Raw genomic sequence first — 23232 nt, forward strand, 5'->3', positions numbered from 1 at the left:
GATGTTAGAATATTTATATATATATATTGGAGAGACTAGGCCGTATGCATGAAAACAAAACATTTTTTTTTTTTGTAATTATGTATTTTTTGATGTTTTGACGAAAATCGGGTATTTTAATACCGGATTTGTATCTTTACCGTATAAAAATACAAACCGACATTGATCAAAATACAGTAATAAAATTACAACAAAATCGCATATTTTTTAAATGATTTTTGAAGAACCCTTTTTTATTTTTTTTGTTTTTTTTTGTTTTAAAACATGTATACATATATAAATAATACAAAACAATATAATATATAAATATATAATATTAAATGGGTTGGGCTGGTCCGGCCCAACCAACTGGGCCGGACTCAGCCCAAAAAATGTTGGGCCGATTTCGGCCCAAAATGGATTGGGCCGATCTCGGCCCAAAATGGATTGGGCCGATCTCGGCCCAAAAAACTGATATTCTTCTCTGGGCCAGACCCGGCCCAGAAGACAGGGCTGGGCCAGGATCTGCCTGGCCCAGACCAAACGGGCGGGGGGAATTAATTCCCCCCCACCCCTGCATGCAGAACGCTACTCGTTCTGCATGCAGAGAAGGAAAAAAATAAACACCAGAACAAGGGGGGAGGAAGAATTACCTGGCGCGGAGGAGGCGATGGCTTGCTGATTGGAATGCTTCGCTGGTGGTGCTGTGGTGGAGGCCGGTGGCGGTGTCGTGGCTCACGGACGGCGGCTCCAAGCGGCGGTGCTGCTATTTCAAACGGTGGAGGGTGAGGTTACTGCTCTTCCCTTCTCCTCCGTATGCCTTCCTCTTCTTTCGTTTTCGGTGGTTTCCCTTTATCCTCCCGGTTTGTTGTCAAGTTTCCTACCCCGTTTCAAGCTTTTCCTTCCTCTCCGTTTGAGTTTATCAGTGGTTCCCTTTTTATTCGGTTCTGTTCTCTGTTTCTCTCTATTTCCTCTTCTTTCGGTCCTCTCTCTTTTTTTGATTCGTTCCCTCCTCTCTTTGGTTTGTTCTCTCTTCGGTTCTCTCCTTTTTTTTCTTCTCTCCGTTCTCTCTCTTTCGGGTCTCCTCCTCCCTTTCCCTTTTTCTCCCTTTTTTTTCCTCTTTCGGTCTATTTATAGAGCCAAAGGGCGGGGCTTTTTATGGTTGCACATGGGGAGCAAGGGCTGCGGCGGTTGGTCGGCCATTTGGGTGCAGCTGTCGAGGTTCCGCTCCCTGTTTTTCGGGTAGGCGCGCGGCGGGTGGTCGGCCAGCGGGCGTGGCTGGCGAGGTGCGGCTCCCTCGGTTTTCTGGCAAGGCATGCGGTCAAGAGAGAGACAGCACACTTGAAGAAGAAAAACCCACCATTTTGCTTTCTTCCCCTGCTGCACGTCCATGGGAGGAAGAAATCGGAACAGTGTCGTTCAAAACGACACCGTTCCGATCTTCTCTTTTTTTTTTTTTTTTTTTGCATGAAACGGCGTCGTTTTAGGCAAAACGCGCCGTTTCATTTAAGTCCAGCAAGACGCCAAAACGCGTCAATTTGCAAAGCAGCCCTCAATCATCTTTTGTTCATTTCAATTGCACCCCTGCCAAAATTAGTCCCTGCCCTTATAGTTGGCCGCGTTTTTCAGTTTGGTCCTTGGCCTCTGATTTATGCAATTGAGCCCTCAATTGATTAATAAACTTTCAATTTCTTCAATTAGGCCCCTGAACCGAATAATTGCAGCCCCTCCATTTACGCTCCTCTTCCAATTTGGTCCCTGGTTTTGGATTTTCTTAATTAAGTCCCCAATTGGCCCTTAAACTTCAATATTTATGCAATTAAGCCCCTGATTTGAACTAATAAATTCCTAAAAAATATATTTTGGCCCCAGAACTTAAATTTCTTCTAATTAAAGCCCAAATTGACTTAAAAATCAATTTTTCTTACAATCAAATCTCCTATAAATTCATTTAAGAATCCAATTAAGTCCATAAACATCCAAATTTGGGCTTTTCTCCTCAAATTTCAAATTTCTCCTCTCAATAGGGCTCTCATCCTTCAAGAATATACTGTCCTAACTCCAATCTTTGTATTTTTAACCTCATTGACCAATTTTCCAACCATTTTCTGAGCACTCCCACCTCTTATTATTTTTTCTAATTTCTTCCGGCTATATATTTATATTTTTATGGGGGGAACCCAAAAATGGGTTACAACAGATGCCCCCTCTTTATAATGCTTACGGAGCAGAGGTTTTGCGCAGTAAGTTTTATAAAGATAAACCCCAAAACGGAACTCCCGAAACTGATCTGGTTGAAGCTTGATTGATCTGAAACTTGTCTTTTACAGCAATCCTCCTCAACTTGGAATCCCATCTGGCGATCTCCTTTAGTCAATTTGGAATCCCATCTGGCGATTCCTTTTTTAATCAACATGAAAAACGAGGTCCCATCTGGCGACCTTCAAATAGCGAAACATGAGATCCCTTCTGGCGATCTCCTTTAATCAAACTTGGAATCCCATCTGGCAATTCCTTTTATTCAAACGAAATATGAGGTCCCATCTGGCGACCTCCAAATAGCGAAATACGAGATCCCTTCTGGCGATCTCCTTCAACTTGGAATCCCATCTGGCGATTCCTTTTATTCAACAGGTAATACGAGGTCCCATCTGGCGACCTCCAAATAGCGAAACACGAGATCCCTTCTGGCGATCTCCTTTATTCAACTTGGAATCCCATCTGGCGATTCCTTTTAACCAACATGTAATACGAGGTCCCATCTGGCGACCTTCAAATAGCGAAACACGAGATCCCTTCTGGCGATCTCCTTTAATCAACTTGGAATCCCATCTGGCGATTCCTTCTAACCAACATGTAATACGAGGTCCCATCTGGCGACCTTTAAATAGCAAAACATGAGATCCCTTCTGGCGATCTCCTTTAATCAACTTGGAATCCCATCTGGCGATTCCTTTCAACATGAAATATGAGGTCCCATCTGGCGACCTTCTAATAGCGAAACACGAGATCCCTTCTGGCGATCTCCTTTAATCAACTTGGAATCCCATCTGGCGATTCCTTTCAACATGAAATGAGGTCCCATCTGGCGACCTTCTAATAGCGAAACACGAGATCCCTTCTGGCGATCTCCTTTAATCAATTTGGAATCCCATCTGGCGATTCCTTATTACCAAAGCTGATATCGATGTCGTTCTTCCTGATGGCAGGGTTCAAAACTTTTCATTCTCTCTTTTTCTTGTTATTCTCGTTGTTCCAGAATCCACTATGGTTCAAAACCGTGATTCTTTGCTATCATCCTCTATGATTCTTTCTTCGTCTCCAATCTTGTTGGAAAGCATCAAGGTCTCCTCCTGTAACGATCCAAAAAACATATATGCAATGCTTTATGATTAGATGTCATGCATGCATTCGTACCTGGTTTTGAAACATAGGCCCCATCACCTTCTTCGAGTTCATGAGCCTCCTTCTTAACCTGAGCTTGCTTTTGAAGTCGCATGCTGGATTTATCTCTCGTGTTGCCTCCTATCATATTTTGGAGAAGAAATCTCTGACTTTCTTTAAGTAGTCCTTTTCCCAAAATGTATGATTTGTCATTGCCTCTTTGTCATGCTTTTGTCAAATGCTTTAGCTTGGTTTTCAAATCTATAGGCTTCCGTACATTTTAAACACGTAAAACTTTTCATGAAAACATCTCTTATTGCCCCCAGTGTAGGGGTGTGATTTTAGCCTAGTCTTTTGTATAGAGAAGGAATTCGTTCAGCCGATGCTAAACTTTTTTAGGTGCGATAACAACAAAACATGCACTATTGGGATTAATGCAAAAAAATGATTGTTGTGAGATCAATGCAAAAAAAAGAAAGAAGTCAATGGCCAAACTTTGCTTTATTGATTTAGGAGCGTACATCAAACATAATATCTTTTTACAGAGTCAGAATTCACAGGTCGAGCTAGGTCTTCTCCATCCATTCTAGCCAACTTCAGCGCTCCTCCTGAGAATGCCTTCTTTACTACGTAAGGCCCTCGTAATTCGGTGCCCATTTGCTTTGATCGTCTCCAGGTAATGGCAATATTTTCTTCAATACTAGATCCCCTTCTTGAAACAACCGCGGTCTAACCTTCTTATCATATGCCTTGGCCATTCGTTTCTGGTAAAGTTGGTGATGACATATTGCAGCTATCCTCTTTTCGCTGATCAAGTTCAGTTGCTCATATCTCACTTTGGCCCACTCAGCCTCTTCTAGTTCGGAATCCATTAATACTCTTAACGATGGGATTTCCACTTCCAACGGCATCACTGCCTCCATACCGTATACCAAAGAATATGGGGTAGTCCCTGTCGAGGTCCTGACTGTAGTGCGGTATGCGTGAAGTGCGAATGACAACATCTCATGCCAATCTCTATATGTGACTACCATTTTCTGAATAATCTTCTTGATGTTCTTGTTGGCGGCTTCTACTGCGCCATTCATCTTTGGTCGGTATGGTGAAGAATTCGAATGCTTGATTTTCCATTTAGTACACAGCTCCGCTATCATTTTTCCATTGAAATTCTGTGCATTATCTGTCACTATCTTTTCAGGAGGACCATATCGACAAATCAAGTTCTTCTCTATAAACCTCTTTACTACGTTCTGTGTTACGTGGGCATATGAACTAGCTTCTACCCATTTTGTAAAGTAGTCAATAGCTACGAGGATGAATCTATGACCATTGCTAGCTTTTGGGTTAACAGGCCCGATCACGTCAATTCCCCACATTGCAAACGGCCAAGGGGATATTAGATTAAATAGAGGAGCTGGTGGCATATTGACCTTGTCACTGTAAACTTGACATTTATGACATTTCCTGACATAATCGATACAGTCTTTCTCTAGTGTCAACCAAAAATAACCAGCCCTTTGGATTTTCCTCGCTATCATATGCCCGCTAGCATGGGTTGAGCAAATCCCCTCATGGACCTCCCGTAATGCCTTTCTAGCATCTGCCTCATTCAAACACCTTAGTAGGGTCCCATCAAATGATCTTTTGTACAAAATCTCTCCGTCTAAATAGAAGTCTATAGCCAACCTTCTCAAAGTTTTCTTATCCGTTTTGGAAGCTCCCACCGGATATTCGTGATTTTGCACAAGGTTCTTGATATCATAATACCAAGGATGTCCGTCTATCTCTCCTTCAACTAAGCAACAATAAGCTGGGTCATTTCTAATGTCAATGTGTACCGGTTGTACCTTGCACTTGAGATCAATGGTAGTCATAGCAGCTAACGTGGCCAAAGCATCCGCAAAATGGTTCCCCTCCCTTCCCAGATGGGTGAATCTAATTCCTTCAAATTCCTTTGCTAGCGTGGATAGGTATTCCTGGTACGGCCTCAACTTGTCCTCCTTGGTCTGCCATTCCCCTTTAACCTGACAAATAATCAACATTGAATCTCCATATACATCTAACTTCTTTATCTTCAACTCTAATGCCGCTTCTAAACCGAGTGTACAAGCTTCATACTCAGCTGTGTTGTTGGTGCACTCGAAATGTAGTTTAACCGAAACTGGATATTGTTTCTTATTAGGAGAGATTATTACCGCACCGGCCCCGTTACCATATACATTCACTGCACCGTCAAAAAACATCGTCCACCAATCTGTCTTCTCTTCTTCTTTCTCTATTGACAATATATCTTCATCAGGGAAGTCAAAATCCAAAGGTTCATAATCTTCAACAGCATTATCGGCCAGATGGTCTGCAATTGCACTTCCTTTTACGGCTTTCCTTGTCATGTATACTATGTCATATTCTGCTAATAGAACTTGCCACCTTGCAATTCGACTTGAGAGAAAGGGCTTGTTACAAATATACCTCAGAGGATCCACTTTTGAAATTAACCAAGTGGTATAGTATAACATATAATGTCGCAACCTCTTTGCAGCCCACACCAACGCACAACAAAGCCTTTCTATCTCCGTGTATCTAGACTCACATTCAGTGAATTTCTTACTTAAGTAATAAATAGCTCTTTCCTTCCTTCCGGTTTCATCATGCTGACCCAATACACATCCCATGGCTGCTTCAGTTACTGTTAGATATAATACTAGAGGTTTTCCTGCTACTGGAGGAACCAGTAAAGGTGGATTTTGTAAATAATGCTTGATTTTATTGAATGCCTCCTCACACTCCTCATTCCAGGTTCCAGGATTCTTTTTCCTTAGTAGTCGGAATATAGGTTCACATGTCGTTGTTAACTGAGCTATGAACCGAGCAATGTAGTTTAACCTTCCCAAGAATCCTCTTACTTCTTTCTCCGTCTTAGGGGATGACATAGCTTGGATGGCCCTTACTTTATCTGGATCCACCTCTATACCTCTATCACTTACTACAAATCCTAACAGCTTGCCCGATTTAACTCCGAATGAACATTTTGCAGGATTAAGCCTTAGTTCATACTTCCTCAACCTCTCAAACAACTTCCTCAAAATTTCAACATGATCCTCTCCCCTTTTAGACTTGGCAATCATGTCGTCTACATACACCTCAATTTCCTTGTGCATCATGTCGTGGAACAAAGTCACCATTGCTCTTTGATAGGTTGCTCCTGCATTCTTCAATCCAAATGGCATGACCTTGTAGCAGAACGTCCCCCAAGGTGTGACAAAAGTTGTTTTCGCCTTATCCTCCGGAGCCATTTTTATCTGGTTGTATCTTGAAAAACCATCCATAAAGGAATAAGTGGAACTCCGGGCAGCGTTATCTACTAAAACATCTATGTGTGGTAGGGGAAAATCATCCTTAGGGCTAGCTCTATTCAAATTCCGAAAATCCACACAAACTCTAATCTTCCCCTCCTTCTTAGGCACCACAACAACGTTAGATACCCATTGTGGATATCTAACTACTTCTAGGAAGCCAGCATCCCATTGCTTCTCCAGTTCTGCCTTGACCTTGATCCAGACATCTGGGTGGGCCCTCCTCAGCTTCTGCTTGACTGGCTTACAACCTTCTTCCAACGGTATTTTGTGTACTACAATATTTGTATCCAAACCCGGCATATCTTCATAGGACCAAGCAAAGACATCTGAATATTCTTGTAATAGGGTGATCATTTTTATCCTTTGTTCAGAAGTAATTAAGGTACCTATTTTCAACTCTTTCTTGAGCTGATCACTACCCACATTGATGGTTTCGAGTTCCTCGGCGATAGGCTTCCAAGTCTGTTCCTGTTGTTCTACTAACCTGGTGAATTCACTAATATTGCTTTCATCCCATTCTTCTTCTTCCATAGCTATCACATGCTCGTTCAAGTTTGGCCATTTATTCTTGATGCTAAATATATGTGATGTTGTAGGAGATCCGCTTTCAGGATTCCTGAAAGCGGGAAGTGTTTGGTGTAAATGCATAAAAAAAGAAAGCAATTTGTGGAAAGTGCATGATCTCACAATTTATTTAAAGAAAAAGTGGGCTCCATGACAAACATAAAATCTAGCTGACATCATGAGCCTTGATTGTCAACTAGAGGAAATAAAAGCAAACATAAGCAATGACAAAAGCATGTTAAGACAAACAAAATTGGTTTACATTTTGAAAACCACTGGAGCTTCTTGGGTCACCCAGTTCTGAAACTTCTCGTCTTGAGCTAACTTGCGCACAAAGGTCTTGGCGGATACTTCTTCTATGGTGTAGACCGTCAGTTGTGGGAGTGCTTCATCTCCCTTTCTTGCTACTGTCTTCATGTCATCTCCTTCCACCTTGTTTTCCCCCAAGGTATTTATGCTCATGTTTGACAGCTCTTGATCAAGGCTTTCGGCTTCTTTATCATGTTGCATTATGTATGCAGCTTTTGGGAATGACACGCTAAGGGGAGGGATTTCCAGCTTTTCTTCATCAGGCTCTCTTCCTTTAATTCTAGCCATCCTTCTTGCCCTTCTCCGACCAGCAGCCCACCGATAATCCTCTTGGTTAGGTTGGTACCCTAGCCCAAATCTTTGAGCAGCACTTTTCATCTTTGCCAGATTAACCCCTTCTGGTATCCCGATAATAAGGTTATACTGAAATGGGATTCCGCGGTTCAAGAAGCATAGACTTGCCATCCTTGCTGCTTCTGAGATCCTTGGCCTTCTTAGCACTGTGTTTTCCGGCACCCAGTCGGTGTTCACAATCTCAAAGGCATGGATATTGTTACCCTTGCAATCACCCGCTTCGATAAAAGGCACAGCTACATTCTTTGTCATGGATACTGTCTCCTCGGCCTTGACAGTTACCAACATCCCATTCATGATATACTTCAGGCATTGGTGCAATGACGAAGCTACTGCCCCCGCTGCATGAATCCAAGGTCTTCCTAACAACATACTATAGGAAGGGTGGATATCCATAACCTGAAGTGTTACTAGGAACATTTGTGGTCCCACATATAGCTCCACTTCTAAAGTCCCAATTATTGGCCTAGGCGACCCGTCATACGCTCTGGCCATCATAGTACTTGGCTTAATATGGGATTCATCGATCGGCATTTCTTCTAGCATGTGTTTTGGCAACACGTTAAGGGCCGAGCCATTATCAATGAGTACTTTTCCTATGAGGCAATCCTTGCACCTAACCGTAATGTATAAAGGCTTGTTATGTCCGGTACCTTCATCATCGAGCTCGTCAGCTGTGAAGTACAGGTAATTCGTTGCATGGATTCTCCCCACTAGGTGCTCCATGGTTTTATGTTCGATGTCTTGGGGTACATATGCCTCATTCAATACCTTCTGCAAGGCGTTTCGATGCGGCTCAGAGCTGAGTATCAAGGACATAAAGGAGATCCTAGCTGGAGTCTTCTTTAGTTGATCCACTATGCAATATTCGCTATGCTTGATCAACTTCAAGAATTCATTCGATTCCTCTTCCGTTACTGGCTTATTAACTTCTAGTGCTTTGTCCAGATCTACCACTTCTTTGCCCTTTGACTTCCTCAACTCCTCGGGCGTAAAGCAACGACCACTCCTGGTCAAACCACTTATCTCAGGCTGGAACAAAGGAAGAGGAGCTTGAACGTTAGAGGCATAACCATAATTATAAGGCATGGCATTGTGATTCCCTATTGTGTAGGGCGGTTTAACCAAGATTAGCCTTGGGGGCCCATAAGCTGTTTGCTGGACCCTGCATACTCCTGTCATTTCATCTTGACCTTCCATCATACTCACCTCACCGCTGCTCTTTATGGGTTCAATCCTCAACTCCCCCATTTTTAGCATTTTTGCAATCTTTTCGCAAAACTCGATGCAATCCTCAATATGATGTCCATCTCTTCCATGGTATTCACAGTAATCATATCCCTCCAAATGGCTCTCCACCTTTGTCTTTAGAAATCCTGATTGTACCAACATGTCGTACAACCTCTTCATGGGCACCTTCAACACCTTGCATTGATTTCCCACTTCGATCATGCCTATTCCACTACTATTTGGGGCATGCTTAGGCAATGGGTTTGAATTAACATTGGGCTTGTCCTCAAAGGATACCCATCCCATCTTAATAAGCTCCAACAACCTCTTCTTGAAGGCGTAACAGGTTTCAATCCCATGCCCGGTGTCGCGGGTGCGCGACGTCGCGGCGATCGTCCGCCCTCGAATGTGTATGGTGGGATATATATCTGGTCAATGTAGGGAGACAAGGAATTCGTTGTCTCTTAGCAGTGAAAATGGAATGGGAGTCGCCACCTAGTATTTTGGTCACTAGGAACCCTAACTGGTCTCAGAGATTGGGTACGGGGACTGGTTGCGTAAAGGGAAGGTATTAGCACCCCAAATACGCCCTACCTAAGGTAAGCTGCATTGTTCATTTGTCTGATAAAATTTCAGGTCTCGTTATGTTTCCTAATTGTTGGTCCATCTATGGTTCAAGAAAAGTTCTCCTCAATAAGGAGGTCCTTATCTTAAGGGGTAAAACCTAATCCTTCTAACTGTCTATGTATGTTGGTCCGTCTATGGTTCAAGAAAAGTCTTCCTCAATAAGGAGGTCCTTATCTTATCGGGTAAAACCTAACTATTCTAACGTCTATGAAAAACCATATTTTTTATATCAGGAATACGTCTTACGTATAAATTCGTAATCCCAAATACTAAAAGAGGACAAAAAGATTTTTTTAGAATTTTTGAAATATTGGCCTAGTTCTCATGGCTTGAATAAACTGGTTATTAAAGCCAAAATGCATGCTAATACATATATTGTTTTGAAATTTTCTTTGTTGTGTGAAAAATATGATGTTATAATATTTATATATATATATTAGAGAGACTAGGCCGTATGCATGAAAACAAAACATTTTTTTTTGTAATTATGTATTTTTTATGTTTTGACGAAAACCGGGTATTTTAATACCGGATTTGTATCTTTACAGTATAAAAATACAAACCGATATTGATCAAAATACAGTAATAAAATTACAATAAACTCACATATTTTTGAAATAATTTTCGAGGAAATTAATTAATTTTTCTATATATATATCAGATATAAATAATACAACCACAATATAATATACATAACATTTAATATATAATTGGGCCGGGCTGGGCCGATCTCGGGCCAAAGGATATTGGGTCGATCTCGGCCCCAAACAAAGTCTGTTTTATCATGGGCCGGAACCAGCCCAGCCAGTAGGGCTGGGCTGGTATCAGTCCGGCCCACAGGAGGAAACCACATTGGTGGGCCAGAACCAATCTGGCCCAGCCTAATTAAAAAACAAACGGGGGGAATTATTTTCCCCCCTTCCTGCATGCAGAACGCTGCTCGTTCTGCATGCAGGAGATGAAACCAAACAATGTGCGAAGAGGGGGGAGAAGAGCACCTGGCGTGGAGGCGGCGGTGCGTCGCTGGTATGTCGGCGGTGCTGCGGTGGAGGCTGGTGGTTTCACTGGCGTGCACTGGTCCCGGCTAGAAGATGAAGGAGCCGATTCCTGCAGAGGAGAAGGAAAGCTCTCGGCTGGAGCTGTCGGTGTAACTGAGGAAGGAGCTGCTACTCCGGTTGCTGCTGGGCGTCGCTGGAGGAAGGAAGACTGCTGTTGGCCGGCGAAGAAGCTGGAAGGCGGAGGCTTGCTCCTGTGGAGGCTGTCACTGCTGAGGAGGCCGCGGGAGGCGTTGCTGGGGCTGTTGAAGCTGCGGTGAAGGAGAAGCTGAGGTGAAGCTCTGTTGCTGGCGTTGTGTTGATGGGAGGGAGAGGGGACAGTGTTTCTTTGTGACTGCTGGAAGAGAATGAGAGGAAATGGAGGGGGCTGCCCCGATTTGGTTTTGCAAGAGAGAAGGGTGTCCCTTGTTGCTGGTTGCTGAGGGGAAGAAGAAAATCAAGGGGAGTGGCGCTAGAAGAAGGGCTGTTCGGGTGTGTGTGGGTCTGTGGGGGAGCTGGACTACGGTGGAGAGAAAAAAAAAAGAAAGGGAAGGCTGTTTGCAGGAAAAACCGGGCAGAAAAGCTTATTTTGTGCCAACTTTGAGCTCCTCTTTTGCCAACCCTTTGAGCATGAAAATTGATCCTATTTATAGGGCCGGACAGAGGGTAATCTCGTCTTCAATGGGAAAAACATCCCAGCCCTTGATTCGCCTTGAGTAATTCAAACCGTTGGTTCAAAGTGTGCACCTCGAACTGCCAAATTTGCAGACTGCCCGAGGTGCACGATTTGGGCCACAAAACGGAGCTGTTCCAAACTTTTTTGACCCGACCGGACCACTCCCCATGATAAATGGGTTCCAGGTGGACATGTCGGTGCATGCTTTGTCGGATTTGGGGGCCAAACGAGGCAGCAAACACGCCTGGAAGTCGGCCACTCGGGCAGCTCGGCGGGGAAGACAGTGAACAGTACCGGGCGATGCGTCGCCTGGTTCCTGCCTCTTTTTTTTTTTTTTTAAAAAAGTGCAAAACGGTGCCGTTTTGATAAAAATAGGGATTTCTTTGCCAATTTTCAATTTAGTCCTCCGACTTTCAATTTCGTTCAATATTATTCCCTAATTGACCCTAAAACTTCTGATTTGATGCAATTTAGTCCCGACATAACTTCACCTTCGGCCCCAAAGTTACGCGCCTTTTGCAATATGGTCCTTGGTCTCGGATTTATGCAATTTCATCCCTAATTGGCCATTAAACTTTCAATTTCTTCAATTAGGCCCCCTAAACCGAATAATTGCAGCCCCTCCATTTACGCGCCTCTTCCAATTTGGTCCCTGGTTTCAGATTTTCTCAATTAAGTCCCCAATTGGCCCTTAAACTTCAATATTTATGCAATTAGGCCCCTGATTTGACCTAATAAATTCCTAAAAAATATATTTTGGCCCCATAACTTAAATTTCTTCTAATTAAAGCCCAAATTGACTTAAAAATCAATTTTTCTTACAATCAAATCTCCTATAAATTCATTTAAAAATCCAATTAAGTCCATAAACATCCAAATTTGGGCTTTTCTCCTCAAATTTCAAATTTCCCTTCTCAACAGGGCTCTCCTCCTTCAAGAATATACTGTCAAAAATCCAATCTTTGTATTTTTAACCTCATTGACCAATTTTCCAACCATTTTCTGAGCGCTTCTGCCTCCTGTGATTTTTCTAACCTCCTTTGACTATATATTTATATATATATTTTGTGGGGACCCAAAAATGGGTTACAACAGATGCCCCCTCTTTATAATGCTTACGGAGCAGAGGTTTTGCGTAGTAAGTTTTATAAAGATAAACCCAAAATAGAATTCCCGAAACTGATCTGGTTGAAGCTTGATTGATCTGAAACTTGTCTTTTACAGCAATCCTCCTGAACTTGGAATCTCATCTGGCGATTCCTTTTAACCAACATGAAATATGAGGTCCCATCTGGCGACCTCCTTTAACCAATATCAAAATACGAGATCCCTTCTGGCGATCTCCTTTAATCAATTTGGAATCCCATCTGGCGATTCCTTTTTTAATCAACATGAAAAACGAGGTCCCATCTGGCGACCTTCAAATAGCGAAACACGAGATCCCTTCTGGCGATCTCCTTTAATCAACTTGGAATCCCATCTGGCGATTCCTTTTATTCAAACGAAATATAAGGTCCCATCTGGCGACCTCCAAATAGCGAAATACGAGATCCCTTCTGGCGATCTCCTTCAACTTGGAATCCCATCTGGCGATTCCTATTATTCAACAGGTAATACGAGGTCCCATCTGGCGACCTCCAAATAGCGAAACACGAGATCCCTTCTGGCGATCTCCTTTATTCAACTTGGAATCCCATCTGGCGATTCCTTTTATCCAACATGTAATACGAGGTCCCATCTGGCGACCTTCAAATAGCGAAACACGAGATCCCTTCTGGCGATCTCCTTTAATCAACTTGGAATCCCATCTGGCGATTCCCTATTACCAAAGCTGATATCGATGTCGTTCTTCCTGATGGCAGGGTTCAAACTTTTCATTCTCTCTTTTTCTTGTTCTTCTCGTTGTTCCAGAATCCACTATGGTTCAAAACCGTGATTCTTTGCTATCATCCTCTATGATTCTTTCTTCGTCTCCAATCTTGTTGGAATGCATCAAGGTCTCCTCCTGTAACGATCCATAAAGAACATATATGCAATGATTTATGATTAGATGCCATGCATGCATTCGTACCTGGTTTTGAAACATAGGCCCCATCCTCTTCTTCTAGTTCATGAGATTCCCTCTTAACATAAGCTTGCTTTGGATTCATCTCTTGTGTTGCCTCCTATCATATTCTTGAAGAAGAAGTCTCTGACTTTCTTCAAGTAGTCCTTTTCCCAAAATGTATGACTTATCATTGCCTCTTTATCATGCTTTTGTCAAATGCTTTTAGCTTGGTTTTCAAATCTATAGGCTTTCGTAAAACTTTTCATGAAAACATTTCTTATTGCCCCCAGTGTAGGGGTGTGATTTTAGTCTGGGCTTTTGTATAAAGAAGAAATTCGTTCAGCCGATGCTAAATTTTTTAGGTGCGATAACAACAAGACATGCACTGTTGGGATTAATGCAAAAAATGATTGTTGTGAGATCAATGCAAAAGAGAAAGAAGTCAATGGCCAAACTTTGCTTTATTGATTTAGGAGCCTACATCAAGCATAATATCTTTTTACAGAGTCAGAATTCACAGGTCGAGCTAGGTCTTCTCCATCCATTCTAGCCAACTTCAGCGCTCCTCCTGAGAATGCCTTCTTTACTATGTAAGGACCCTCGTAATTCGGTGCCCATTTGCTTTGATCGTCTCCAGGTAACGACAATATTTTCTTCAATACTAGATCCCCTTCTTGAAACAACCGCGGTCTAACCTTCTTATCATATGCCTTGGCCATTCGTTTCTGGTAAAGTTGGTGATGACATATTGCAGCTATCCTCTTTTCGCTGATCAAGTTCAGTTGCTCATATCTCACTTTGGCCCACTCAGCCTCTTCTAGTTCGGAATCCATTAATACTCTTAACGATGGGATTTCCACTTCCAACGGCATTACTGCCTCCATACCGTATACCAAAGAATATGGGGTAGTCCCTGTCGAGGTCCTGACTGTAGTGCGGTATGCGTGAAGTGCGAATGACAACATCTCATGCCAATCTCTATATGTGACTACCATTTTCTGAATAATCTTCTTGATGTTCTTGTTGGCGGCTTCTACTGCGCCATTCATCTTTGGTCGGTATGGTGAAGACTTCGAATGCTTGATTTTCCATTTAGTACACAGCTCCGCTATCATTTTGCCATTGAAATTCTGTGCATTATCTGTCACTATCCTTTCAGGAGGACCATATCGACAAATCAAGTCCTTTTCTATAAACCTCTTCACTACGTTCTGTGTTACGTGGGCATATGAACTAGCTTCTACCCATTTTGTGAAGTAGTCAATAGCTACGAGGATGAATCTATGACCATTGCTAGCTTTTGGGTTAACAGGCCCGATCACGTCAATTCCCCACATTGTAAATGGCCAAGGGGATATTAGATTAAATAGAGGAGCTGGTGGCATACTGACCTTGTCACTGTAAACTTGACATTTATGACATTTCCTGACATAATCGATGCAGTCTTTCTCTAGTGTCATCCAAAAATAACCAGCCCTTTGGATTTTCCTCGCTATCATATGCCCGCTAGCATGGGTTGAGCAAATCCCCTCATGGACCTCCCGTAATGCCTTTCTAGCATCTGCCTCATTCAAACACCTTAGTAGGGTCCCATCAAATGATCTTTTGTACAAAATCTCTCCATCTAAATAGAAGTCTATAGCCAACCTTCTCAAAGTTTTCTTATCCGTTTTGGAAGCTCCCACCGGATATTCGTGATTTTGCACAAGGTTCTTGATATCATAATACCAAGGATGTCCGTCTATCTCTCCTTCAACTAAGCAACAGTGAGCTGGGTCATTTCTAATGTCAATGTGTACCGGTTGTACCTTGCACTTGAGATCAATGGTAGTCATAGCAGCTAGCGTGGCCAAAGCATCTGCAAAATGGTTCCCCTCTCTTCCCAGATGGGTGAATCTAATTTCTTCAAATTCCTTTGCTAGCGTGGACAGGTATTCCTGGTACGGCCTCAACTTTTCCTCCTTGGTTTGCCATTCCCCCTTAACCTGACAGATAATCAACATTGAATCTCCGTATACATCTAACTTCTTTATCTTCAACTCTAATGCCGCTTCTAAACCGAGGATACAAGCTTCATACTCAGCTGTATTGTTGGTGCACTCGAAATGTAGTTTAACCGAAACTGGATACTGTTTCTTATCAGGAGAGATTATTACCGCACCGGCCCCGTTACCATATACATTCACTGCACCGTCAAAAAACATCGTCCACCAATCTGTCTTTTCTTCTTCTTTCTCTATTGACAATATATCTTCATCGGGGAAGTCAAAATCCAAAGGTTCGTAATCTTCAACAGCATTATCGGCCAGATGGTCCGCGATTGCACTTCCTTTTACGGCTTTCCTTGTCATATATACTATGTCATATTCTGCTAATAAAACTTGCCACCTTGCAATTCGACTTGAGAGAAAGGGCTTGTTACAAATGTACCTCAGAGGATCCACCTTTGAAATCAACCAAGTGGTATAGTATAACATATAATGTCGCAACCTCTTTGCCGCCCACACCAACGCACAACAAAGCCTTTCTATTTCCGTGTATCTAGACTCACATTCAGTGAATTTCTTACTTAAGTAATAAATAGCTCTTTCCTTCCTTCCGGTTTCGTCATGCTGACCCAATACACATCCCATGGCTGCTTCAGTCACTGTTAGATACAATACTAGAGGTTTTCCCGATACCGGAGGAACCAGTAAAGGTGGATTTTGTAAATAGTGTTTGATTTTATTGAATACCTCCTCACACTCCTCATTCCAGGTTCCAGGATTCTTTTTCCTTAGTAGTCGGAATATAGGTTCACACGTCGTTGTTAACTGAGCTATGAACCGAGCAATGTAGTTTAACCTTCCCAAGAATCCTCTTACTTCTTTCTCCGTCTTAGGGGATGACATAGCTTGGATGGCCCTTACTTTATCTGGATCCACCTCTATACCTCTATCACTTACCACAAATCCTAACAGCTTGCCCGATTTAACTCCGAACGAACATTTTGCAGGATTAAGCCTTAGTTCATTCTTCCTCAACCTCTCAAACAACTTCCTCAAAACTTCAACATGATCCTCTCCCCTTTTAGACTTGGCAATCATGTCGTCTACATACACCTCAATTTCCTTGTGCATCATGTCGTGGAACAAAGTCACCATTGCTCTTTGATAGGTTGCTCCTGCATTCTTCAATCCAAATGGCATGACCTTGTAGCAGAACGTCCCCCAAGGTGTGACAAAAGTTGTTTTCGCCTTATCCTCCAGAGCCATTTTTATCTGGTTGTATCCTGAAAAACCATCCATAAAGGAATAAGTGGAACTCCGGGCAGCGTTATCTACTAAAACATCTATGTGTGGTAGGGGAAAATCATCCTTAGGGCTAGCTCTATTCAAATTCCGAAAATCCACACAAACTCTAATCTTCCCCTCCTTCTTAGGCACCACAACAACGTTAGATACCCATTGTGGATATCTAACTACTTCTAGGAAGCCAGCATCCCATTGCTTCTCCAGTTCTGCCTTGACCTTGATCCAGACATCTGGGTGGGCCCTCCTCAGCTTCTGCTTGACTGGCTTACAACCTTCTTCCAACGGTATTTTGTGTACTACAATATTTGTATCCAAACCCGGCATATCTTCATAGGACCAAGCAAAGACATCTGAATATTCTTGTAATAGGGTGATCATTTTTATCCTTTGTTCAGAAGTAATTAAGGTACCTATTTTCAACTCTTTCTTGAGCTGATCACTACCCACATTGATGGTTTCGAGTTCCTCGGCGATAGGCTTCCAAGTCTGTTCCTGTTGTTCTACTAGCCTGGTGAATTCACTGATATTGCTTTCATCCCACTCTTCTTCTTCCATAGCTATCACATGCTCGTTCAAGTTTGGCCATTTATTCTTGATGCTAAACGTATGTGATGTTGTGGGAGATCCGCTTTCAGGATTCCTGAAAGCGGGAAGTGTTTGGTGTAAATGCATAAAAAGACAGCAATTTGTGAAAAGTGCATGATCTCACAATTTATTTAAAGAAAAGGTGGGCTTCATGACAAACATAAAATCTAGCTGACATCATGAGCCTTGATTGTCAACTAGAGGAAATAAAAGCAAACATAAGCAATGACAAAAGCATGTTAAGACAAACAAAATTAGTTTACATTTTGAAAACCAATGGAGCTTCTTGGGTCACCCAGTTCTGAAACTTCTCGTCTTGAGCTAACTTGCGCACAAAGGTCTTGGCGGATACTTCTTCTATGGTGTAGATCGTCAGTTGTGGGAGTGCTTCATCTCCCTTTCTTGCTACTGTCTTCATTTCATCTCCTTCCATCTTGTTTTCCCCCAAGGTATTTATGCTCATGTTTGACAGTTCTTGATCAGGGCTTTCGGCCTCTTTATCATGTTGCATTATGTATGCAGCTTTTGGGAATGACACGCTAAGGGGAGGGATTTCTAGTTTTTCTTCCTCTAGCTCTCTTCCTTTGATTCTAGCCATCCTTCTTGCCCTTCTCCGACCAGCAGCCCACCGATAATCCTCTTGGTTAGGTTGGTACCCTAGCCCAAATCTTTAAGCAGCACTTTTCACCTTTACCAGATTAACCCCTTCTGGTATCCCGATAATAAGGTTATACTGAAATGGGATCTCGCGGTTCAAGAAGCATAGACTTGCCATCCTTGCTGCTTCTGAGATCCTGGGCCTTCTTAGCACTGTGTTCTCTGGCACCCAGTCGGTGTTCACAATCTCAAAGGCATGGATATTGTTACCCTTGCAATCACCCGCTTCGATAAAAGGCACAGCTACATTCTTTGTCATGGATACTGTCTCCTCGGCCTTGACAGTTACCAACATCCCATTCATGATATACTTCAGGCATTGGTGCAATGACGAAGCTACTGCCCCCGCTGCATGAATCCAAGGTCTTCCTAACAACATACTATAGGAAGGGTGGATATCCATAACCTGAAGTGTTACTAGGAACATTTGTGGTCCCACGTATAGCTCCACTTCTAAAGTCCCAATTATTGGCCTAGGCGACCCGTCATACGCTCTGGCCATCATAGTACTTGGCTTAATATGGGATTCATCGATCGGCATTTCTTCTAGCATGTGCTTTGGCAACACGTTAAGGGCTGAGCCATTATCAATGAGTACTTTTCCTATGAGGCAGTCCTTGCACCTAACCGTAATGTATAAAGGCTTGTTATGTCCGGTACCTTCAGCATCGAGCTCGTCAGCTGTGAAGTACAGGTAATTCGTTGCATGGATCCTCCCCACTAGATGCTCCATGGTTTTATGTTCGATGTCTTGGGGTACATATGCCTCATTCAATACCTTTTGCAAGGCGTTTCGATGCGGCTCAGAGCTGAGTATCAAGGTCATAAGGGAGATCCTAGCTGGAGTCTTCTTTAGTTGATCCACTATGCAATATTCGCTATGCTTGATCAACTTCAAGAATTCATTCGACTCCTCTTCTGTTACTGGCTTATTAACTTCTAGTGTTTTGTCAAGATCTACCACTTCTTTGCCCTTTGCCTTTCTCAACTCCTTGGGCGTAAAGCAACGACCACTCCGAGTCAAACCACTAATCTCGGTTTGGAACAAGGGAAGTGGAGTTTGAACGTTGGAGGTATAGCCGTAATTGTAATGCATGGCATTGTGGTTTCCTTTTGTGCAGGAAGGTTTGACCAAGATTAGCCTTGGTGGCCCCTTAGCTGTTTGTTGGATCCTACATACTCCTGTCATCTCATCTCGACCTTCCATCATACTCACCTCACCGCTGCTCTTCATGGGTTCAATCCTCAACTCCCCTATTTTTAGCATTTTTGCAATCTTTTCGCAAAACTCGATGCAATCCTCAATATGATGTCCATCTCTTCCATGGTATTCACAGTAATCATATCCCTCCAAACGGCTCTCCCCTTTTGTCTTTAAAAATCCTGATTGTACCAACATGTCATACAACTTCTTCATGGATACCTTCAATACCTTGCATTGATTTCCCACTTCGATCATGCCTACTCCACTACTATTTGGGGCATGCTTAGGCAATGGGTTTGAATTAACATTGGGCTTGTCTTCAAAGGATACCCATCCCATCTTAATAAGCTCCAATAGCCTCTTCTTGAAAGCGTAACCGGTTTCAATCCCATGCCCGGGATTACCCCCATGGTACTCGCAAGCCAACTCGGGCTTGTACCAAATTGGGAATGGTGGTTGTAGTGGTAGTGTAGGGATAGGAGCTATTTGTCCAATGCTCAACAGTTTGGCGTACATGTCCTTCAAAGGCATGGGTAACGGTGGCAGTTGTTCTGAAGTGTATTTTGTATGGGGTCTTTGGTAGTGATTTTGGTAGTTTGACTGGTTATTTGTTCGATTAGGGGAAAAAGGTTGGTTAAAGTTTATGCGTGAGAATTGAGAGGTAGGTGCTTGAGGATTATGGAAATCTACTCTCTTGCCCTTGTACCCACCTTCCAGATTGTTAACATCGCCTTCTCTCTTTCTTCCAATAAAACCCTTCTTTTCCACTGGCATCGCTATTCGCCCAGCTTTAATCCCTTGTTCTATCCTTTCAGCTATGCGTACCGCATCATAGAAATGTTGAGAGGAGCTACCCATTAGGTGCTCATAATAAGGTGCTTTGAAGGTATTGGCAAACAAGCTCACCATCTCCGTTTCTATCAAAGGGGGTTGGACATGCATTGCCTCATCCCTCCATCTTTGCGCATAAGCCCTTACTGACTCCTGGCTCCTTTTCTCCATTGCCATTAGACTTGTTCGATCAGGAGCGATTTCCATGTTAAACTTGTATTGTTTGAGGAAAGCCTCCACCAAGTCTCTCCAGCTCTTGATCCTGATGCTGTCTAACCTCATGTACCAGCTCAAAGCGGATCCTGCTAGGCTATCTTGAAAGAAATAGATTAGCAATTTATCATCACGGATTACTTCCGCCATCTTGTTGCAGTAGGATCGAAGGTGAGTGTTTGGGCATTCCAAACCGGTATACTTAATGAACTCTGGTATTCGAAAATCTTTTGGTACCACGATGTTTGGTACCAAACATACTTCGGCTGCTCGTATGGGGTCAAACCAGTCATTACCCTCAACTGCCCTTAACCTTTCTTCTAGAGCAAATAGCTTGTCTTGGTCCATCACACTGGGAGACCTATTATCCGGGACTCCCTCCACTGTTAAGTCCACAGTGATTGGAGCGTGAGTTGGCTGGATAGGGGTGATAGGCACAAAATGTTGTTCATTGGCCGAGTTTGCCCCCTGGTTTTGGGATACCTGCTGGAAATCAGCTAAACCCAGGGTTCTTGGCGCGTACTGCATTCCACCCAACTGTCTTGTTACTAGGGCGGGCGCGTAGCTGATGTACCCGGTTATACCAATCAAAGGAACCCATATCTTATTTCCACAGCTCATTGTGCAGATGGCATTGTTCATCCATGGTGCTTTCCATTTGAAGTTGCTCCTTGGCAATGCTGCATATTTATCTATCCATGCTTTCTCATCCCAATTCTTCCAAGTCTCATCCATGGTAACCTTTAACGGTCGTAGGTCAAACCACCAAAAGTTGTTAAAAATGTCCCTTGGTGTTTCGATATGACTGATAATCCATAAATACAACATAGGGGTGCAACATCTCATGGCTCCTTTTCCATGCATTCTGCAGTGATTGAGTGATAACATGGTTTCTCCCAAAATAGCTGATGAAGGATTGATCTGGTCACGCTCGTATTCTATGAAGACACTTGCTGCTTCCAAACTGATGACTCCGATTTCGGAAGGGAACAATACTAGCCCAAAAATGGCGAAGGCCACCAACCTGTATCGTTCCTCTCCTAACTTCCCTTCTTCAGCATTTTTCTTCATTCGGGCCTCAATGACTTTCCATTTGAAACCCCCATCGGCGACTCTACATTGACTGATTTTTCCCAAGCCTAATAAAGTGATTACCTCCGAAGCTGTATCTTCAAATCTTCGCCTTAGGTAGATCCTGTGGCTGTCGTTTGGAAAATCTAGAATCCTTTCATATTCCTCCAAAGTCGGTGTCATATCAATGTTCCCAAAGGTAAAACTCCGATAACTAGGATCCCAAAAATTCAGTAGGGCTTTGATTGCTGCTGCTTGTACGGGTAACCTCATTAGTTGTGCAATTCTCCCATATCGCCTTTCAAAAATAGTCTCATCAATGTATTCCATAATAGACACTAACTTCCCCAAGTCATTTACCATGTGATTTATCTTAGTAATGCAAGGCAACCTACTAGCATCGATTCTTGGGCATTTTCCTTCAGCTACTTGAGTCAACTCAGATTCTTGCCCAAACTCTTGGAAAGATAGGTACTTAGTCATGATTTGGTTCAAAACCTGGATTGATGAATTTAACATTGTTAATCATGATGCAAATGAACATAAGATAGATATCCTAAGGACAAGTTCTAATTATTAGGTGAGAATGGGTAGGTTTTCTATCTGGTCTTTAAAAGGGTCTCATATCTGCCCAGTGACGTTCTTCGTAAAGACAGTATGGGGGCGTTGCAAGGAACAGTTAAGGTAAGTATACCCACCATTACCAAGCAGGCACTCAGATATGAGTTGGGTGTTTCACGCATCTGAACCCTGACCGATAGTCATAGGGCAAATCGCTAATCCCCCACCTAACTTAAAGCTTGTGTGTGCTTCTCAAAATCAAAGTATGTGATGCATGTGACAGTTCTATAAGATGCATGAGACAGTTCTATACAAATGCATGAACAATATGCGTAAAAATATTTAAAGCATATAAGCAGATAACAAAAGGAAAAGTATATTAAAAAACACACGAAAAAAACAATTTAGACAAAAACAAAGCTTAGTCCACAAGGTCCCCAGTGGAGTCGCCATTCTGTCGCGGGTGCGCGACGTCGCGGCGATCGTCCGCCCTCGAATGTGTATGGTGGGATATATATCTGGTCAATGTAGGGAGACAAGGAATTCGTTGTCTCTTAGCAGTGAAAATGGAATGGGAGTCGCCACCTAGTATTTTGGTCACTAGGAACCCTAACTGGTCTCAGAGATTGGGTACGGGGACTGGTTGCGTAAAGGGAAGGTATTAGCACCCCAAATACGCCCTACCTAAGGTAAGCTGCATTGTTCATTTGTCTGATAAAATTTCAGGTCTCGTTATGTTTCCTAATTGTTGGTCCATCTATGGTTCAAGAAAAGTTCTCCTCAATAAGGAGGTCCTTATCTTAAGGGGTAAAACCTAATCCTTCTAACTGTCTATGTATGTTGGTCCGTCTATGGTTCAAGAAAAGTCTTCCTCAATAAGGAGGTCCTTATCTTATCGGGTAAAACCTAACTATTCTAACGTCTATGAAAAACCATATTTTTTATATCAGGAATACGTCTTACGTATAAATTCGTAATCCCAAATACTAAAAGAGGACAAAAAGATTTTTTTAGAATTTTTGAAATATTGGCCTAGTTCTCATGGCTTGAATAAACTGGTTATTAAAGCCAAAATGCATGCTAATACATATATTGTTTTGAAATTTTCTTTGTTGTGTGAAAAATATGATGTTATAATATTTATATATATATATTAGAGAGACTAGGCCGTATGCATGAAAACAAAACATTTTTTTTTGTAATTATGTATTTTTTATGTTTTGACGAAAACCGGGTATTTTAATACCGGATTTGTAT

At 42.5% G+C, this 23232-nt stretch overlaps 2 protein-coding genes across 2 annotated transcripts; both read right to left on the minus strand.

Moving 5' to 3' along the window:
• Positions 1–3989: 3989 nt before the first annotated feature.
• LOC127905833 (uncharacterized) lies at positions 3990–9482 on the minus strand. The gene is made up of 4 exons (XM_052456267.1): positions 8805–9482; positions 8346–8720; positions 7609–8216; positions 3990–7203 (listed from the first exon to the last, which is right to left on the minus strand). The coding sequence occupies exons 1-4, from the start codon at positions 9480–9482 to the stop codon at positions 3990–3992; spliced, it is 4875 nt and encodes a 1624-aa protein (XP_052312227.1).
• A 4532-nt stretch (positions 9483–14014) lies between these two features.
• On the minus strand, positions 14015–21777 carry LOC127905834 (uncharacterized). Its single transcript, XM_052456268.1, has 5 exons — positions 20640–21777; positions 19990–20102; positions 18133–19731; positions 17765–17931; positions 14015–17361 (listed from the first exon to the last, which is right to left on the minus strand). The coding sequence occupies exons 1-5, from the start codon at positions 21775–21777 to the stop codon at positions 14043–14045; spliced, it is 6336 nt and encodes a 2111-aa protein (XP_052312228.1). The 3' UTR covers positions 14015–14042.
• Positions 21778–23232: the final 1455 nt, after the last annotated feature.

The sequence above is a fragment of the Populus trichocarpa genome, chromosome 10 (genome assembly GCF_000002775.5).
Source record: "Populus trichocarpa isolate Nisqually-1 chromosome 10, P.trichocarpa_v4.1, whole genome shotgun sequence".
NCBI classification, from domain to species: domain Eukaryota; kingdom Viridiplantae; phylum Streptophyta; class Magnoliopsida; order Malpighiales; family Salicaceae; genus Populus; species Populus trichocarpa.

Excerpts from the sequence above, each read along its gene's own strand:
- LOC127905833 (XM_052456267.1), bottom strand. The coding sequence starts at position 9,482 with ATGGGATGGGTATCCTTTGAGGACAAGCCCAATGTTAATTCAAACCCA. Across the intron at positions 8,721-8,804 it reads AGCATAGCGAATATTGCATA|AAGGTATTGAATGAGGCATA; the intron begins GTGGATCAACTA and ends AACGCCTTGCAG. Across the intron at positions 8,217-8,345 it reads TGTTCCTAGTAACACTTCAG|GCCGAGGAGACAGTATCCAT; the intron begins GTTATGGATATC and ends GTAACTGTCAAG.
- LOC127905834 (XM_052456268.1), bottom strand. The coding sequence starts at position 21,777 with ATGGTAAATGACTTGGGGAAGTTAGTGTCTATTATGGAATACATTGAT. Across the intron at positions 17,932-18,132 it reads TACCAGAAGGGGTTAATCTG|GCCGAAAGCCCTGATCAAGA; the intron begins GTAAAGGTGAAA and ends CATGATAAAGAG. Across the intron at positions 17,362-17,764 it reads GCCAAGACCTTTGTGCGCAA|GCTAGTAGAACAACAGGAAC; the intron begins GTTAGCTCAAGA and ends TGAATTCACCAG.